We start from the raw sequence: 3492 nt of genomic DNA, 5'->3' as shown, positions 1-3492 counted from the left end.
TACACTGAAAAAAATGTTTCATTCATCCAATTAAAAAATTTTTTTGGTAATGATTCACATCTATATTTTTTTAACTTGAGCCAATGAAAAATAAATAACTTGCCCGTAGGGCAAAAATAAATAAATAATAAATAAAAAATTGAAAAACAAATAACTTGCCCTTAGGGCAAGTTATTTACAGTGGGTACGGAAAGTATTCAGACCCCCTTAAATTTTTCACTCTTTGTTATATTGCAGCCATTTGCTAAAATCATTTAAGTTAATTTTTTTTCCTCATTAATGTACACATAGCACCCCATATTGACAGAAAAACACAGAATTGTTGACATTTTTGCAGATTTATTAAAAAAGAAAAACTGAAATATCACATGGTCTTAAGTATTCAGACCCTTTGCTGTGACTCTCATATATTTAACTCAGGTGCTGTCCATTTGTTCTGATCATCCTTGAGATGGTTCTACACCTTCATTTGAGTCCAGCTGTGTTTGATTATACTGATTGGACTTGATTAGGAAAGCCACACACCTGTCTATATAAGACCTTACAGCTCACAGTGCATGTCAGAGCAAATGAGAATCATGAGGTCAAAGGAACTGCCTGAAGAGCTCAGAGACAGAATTGTGGCAAGGCACAGATCTGGCCAAGGTTACAAAAAACTTTCTGCTGCACTTAAGGTTCCTAAGAGCACGGTGGCCTCCATAATCCTTAAATGGAAGACGTTTGGGACGGCCAGAACCCTTCCTAGAGCTGGCCGTCTGGCCAAACTGAGCTATCGGGGGAGAAGAGCCTTGGTGAGAGAGGTAAAGAAGAACCCAAAGATCACTGTGGCTGAGCTCCAGAGATGCAGTCGGGAGATGGGAGAAAGTTGTAGAAAGTCAACCATCACTGCAGCCCTCCACCAGTCGGGGCTTTATGGCAGAGTGGCCCGACGGAAGCCTCTCCTCAGTGCAAGACACATGAAAGCCTGCATGGAGTTTGCTAAAAAACACCTGAAGGACTCCGAGATGGTGAGAAATAAGATTCTCTGGTCTGATGAGACCAAGATAGAACTTTTTGGCCTTAATTCTAAGCGGTATGTGTGGAGAAAACCAGGCACCTGTCCAATACAGTCCCAACAGTGAAGCATGGTGGTGGCAGCATCATGCTGTGGGGGTGTTTTTCAGCTGCAGGGACAGGACGACTGGTTGCAATCGAGGGAAAGATGAATGCGGCCAAGTACAGGGATATCCTGGGCGAAAACCTTCTCCAGAGTGCTCAGGACCTCGGACTGGGCCGAAGGTTTACCTTCCAACAAGAGAATGACCCTAAGCACACAGCTAAAATAACGAAGGAGTGGCTTCACAACAACTCTGTGACTGTTCTTGAATGGCCCAGCCAGAGCCCTGACTTAAACCCAATTGAGCATCTCTGGAGAGACCTAAAAATGGCTGTCCACCAACGTTTACCATCCCACCTGACAGAACTGGAGAGGATCTGCAAGGAGGAATGGCAGAGGATCCCCAAGTCCAGGTGTGAAAAACTTGTTGCATCAAAAAGACTCATGGCTGTATTAGATCAAGAGGGTGCTTCTACTAAATACTGAGCATTTTTCAGTTTTTCTTTTTTAATAAATTTGCAAAAATGTCAACAATTCTGTGTTTTTCTGTCAATATGGGGTGCTGTGTGTACATTAATGAGGAAAAAAAATTAACTTAAATGATTTTAGCAAATGGCTGCAATATAACAAAGAGTGAAAAATTTAAGGGGGTCTGAATACTTTCCGTACCCACTGTACACAGAGTTATTTGCATGAATTCCATTTCAAGACTCTTTTGCGTTTTCAGAGTGTACAATGTGCAGAGTGGCAAGATGAAAAAGTGTTTCAAGGGCTCCCTGAATGATGATGGGACACTGCTTAAGGTGTGTGTGTGATGTGAATAATACTCTTTATGGTAGTTCACATTTGCAGTCAATAACTTTCTTTTTTGGCAATAACTTTGTTGTTTTTGCTCTCAGGTTCAGTTGGATCCCTCTGGGATGTTTCTGGCCACCAGTTGTTCAGACAAAAATATCTGTATCTTTGACTATGAGTCAGGCGAATGTGTAGCCACCTTATTTGGACATTCGGGTAAGATTGTTTTTCTTAATCACTGATTTCATTCTTTCCCCGCATCTTCTTATTGTTGACCAAACATTTTATCCCCACACAGAAATTGTTACAGGTATGAAGTTCAGCCAGGACTGCAGGCATCTGATTACCGTCTCTGGCGACAGGTAAATATATATACTATATAATATTAAAAATACATAGGCAACCTATTATGCTGTATATGTATGTATACAAGTAAAAATACATAGGCAACTTATATAATATGTTGCCTATGTATTTTGACTTTTAGTTATTGATTTATTTAGTGGATGTAGTTACAGTATTAAAAAAATGTACACCTTTTAAATATTTAACATGTATTTAGATTTTAAACCATATATGGATGTAGTTTGCAGGTGTAGTAAATCAGCTCAACAGGGAAATATTTATGACTAATTATAACTGGTTATGATTAATAATAAATATTTAGATTATATCTTCGAATTAACTGTAGCAGAATCAATATTACAATTATTTGCATCGGTGCCTGGCATCGGGGTCATTTACATCTCTTTGGAAAGTGTTTGAAATCAGATGGGGAGATGATAGTGGAGGACTGCTTAGAATCTCCTTGATAGCGAGGAACCATTTGTTTATTTAGCCCCCATATAACTGTAAAGTCTGTGACCAGGACTGTAATTTATATGCAAATGTCAAGGCTAAAAGGGTCTCTTAAGCCATAAAACCCCAAAGATCATGCATGATTCTACGCAGACGCTACACAGGCTTTCTGTTGGTTTTTGAAGTCTTAAAATATCTTAAGTTTGAAAGCCATAAAAAGGCTTAAATATCTTAAATGTTATAACAAAAATCTTAAATTTAATTTTAAGAGGTCTTTAAATTGGGCATGTTAAAACAAGAATTGTGACAACTTAATGTGATTATTAAACTTCAATAGAATGTGGTTAAATTAATGTGAGCGCCGAACGTTTAAAATCAATCATTTTGCATATTATAAAGGCTCATGGTTTCAGAGCAGTTTGCACTCAATGAATATTGTGCATTTATGCCATGCAGTTGTTTATGAATTGGGACCGTTTACTTTCTGATTTTTGTATTTATAATATGTTGTAGATGGTTGAAAGTGCATTTTTATCTCTTATTTTTAACTCCCATGTTTTGAGCAGCTGGGATTAGTTAGTAAAGCGTCTACATTTCAAAATAAGAGTCCCTGTGTAGCCTGATGCTGCGTTCAAGTCCTCCTGGGACGTTGGTACTTACGAGTCGACAAGTCGTAATTATGACGTCAGGTGCGTTCAAGTCAGTTTAGTCGGCACAAGATGGCGGTGTACCTTTTAATAAATTACAAGAAAATACAACAGGGTCTGTTAACTCTGCTTATAGAAAATGAAGAGCAAAGAATT

General features: G+C 38.3%; 1 protein-coding gene across 1 annotated transcript in view; it reads left to right on the top strand.

The window, feature by feature from the left end:
• Window positions 1–3492, top strand: part of wdr62 (WD repeat domain 62) — a 33730-nt gene that overhangs the window by 16133 nt on the left and 14105 nt on the right. Inside the window, exons 14-16 of the mRNA XM_016541940.1 lie at window positions 1824–1899; window positions 1996–2107; window positions 2190–2253. Of these exons, the coding sequence (XP_016397426.1) occupies window positions 1824–1899; window positions 1996–2107; window positions 2190–2253 (252 nt within the window). The remainder of the gene's footprint in view (window positions 1–1823; window positions 1900–1995; window positions 2108–2189; window positions 2254–3492) is intronic.

The sequence above is a fragment of the Sinocyclocheilus rhinocerous genome, unplaced genomic scaffold (assembly GCF_001515625.1).
Source record: "Sinocyclocheilus rhinocerous isolate Xijiao unplaced genomic scaffold, SAMN03320098_v1.1 scaffold1270, whole genome shotgun sequence".
NCBI lineage: Eukaryota > Metazoa > Chordata > Actinopteri > Cypriniformes > Cyprinidae > Sinocyclocheilus > Sinocyclocheilus rhinocerous.
Note: the sequence above shows the minus strand (reverse complement) of the source record. Positions and strands in the feature narration are given on the sequence as shown.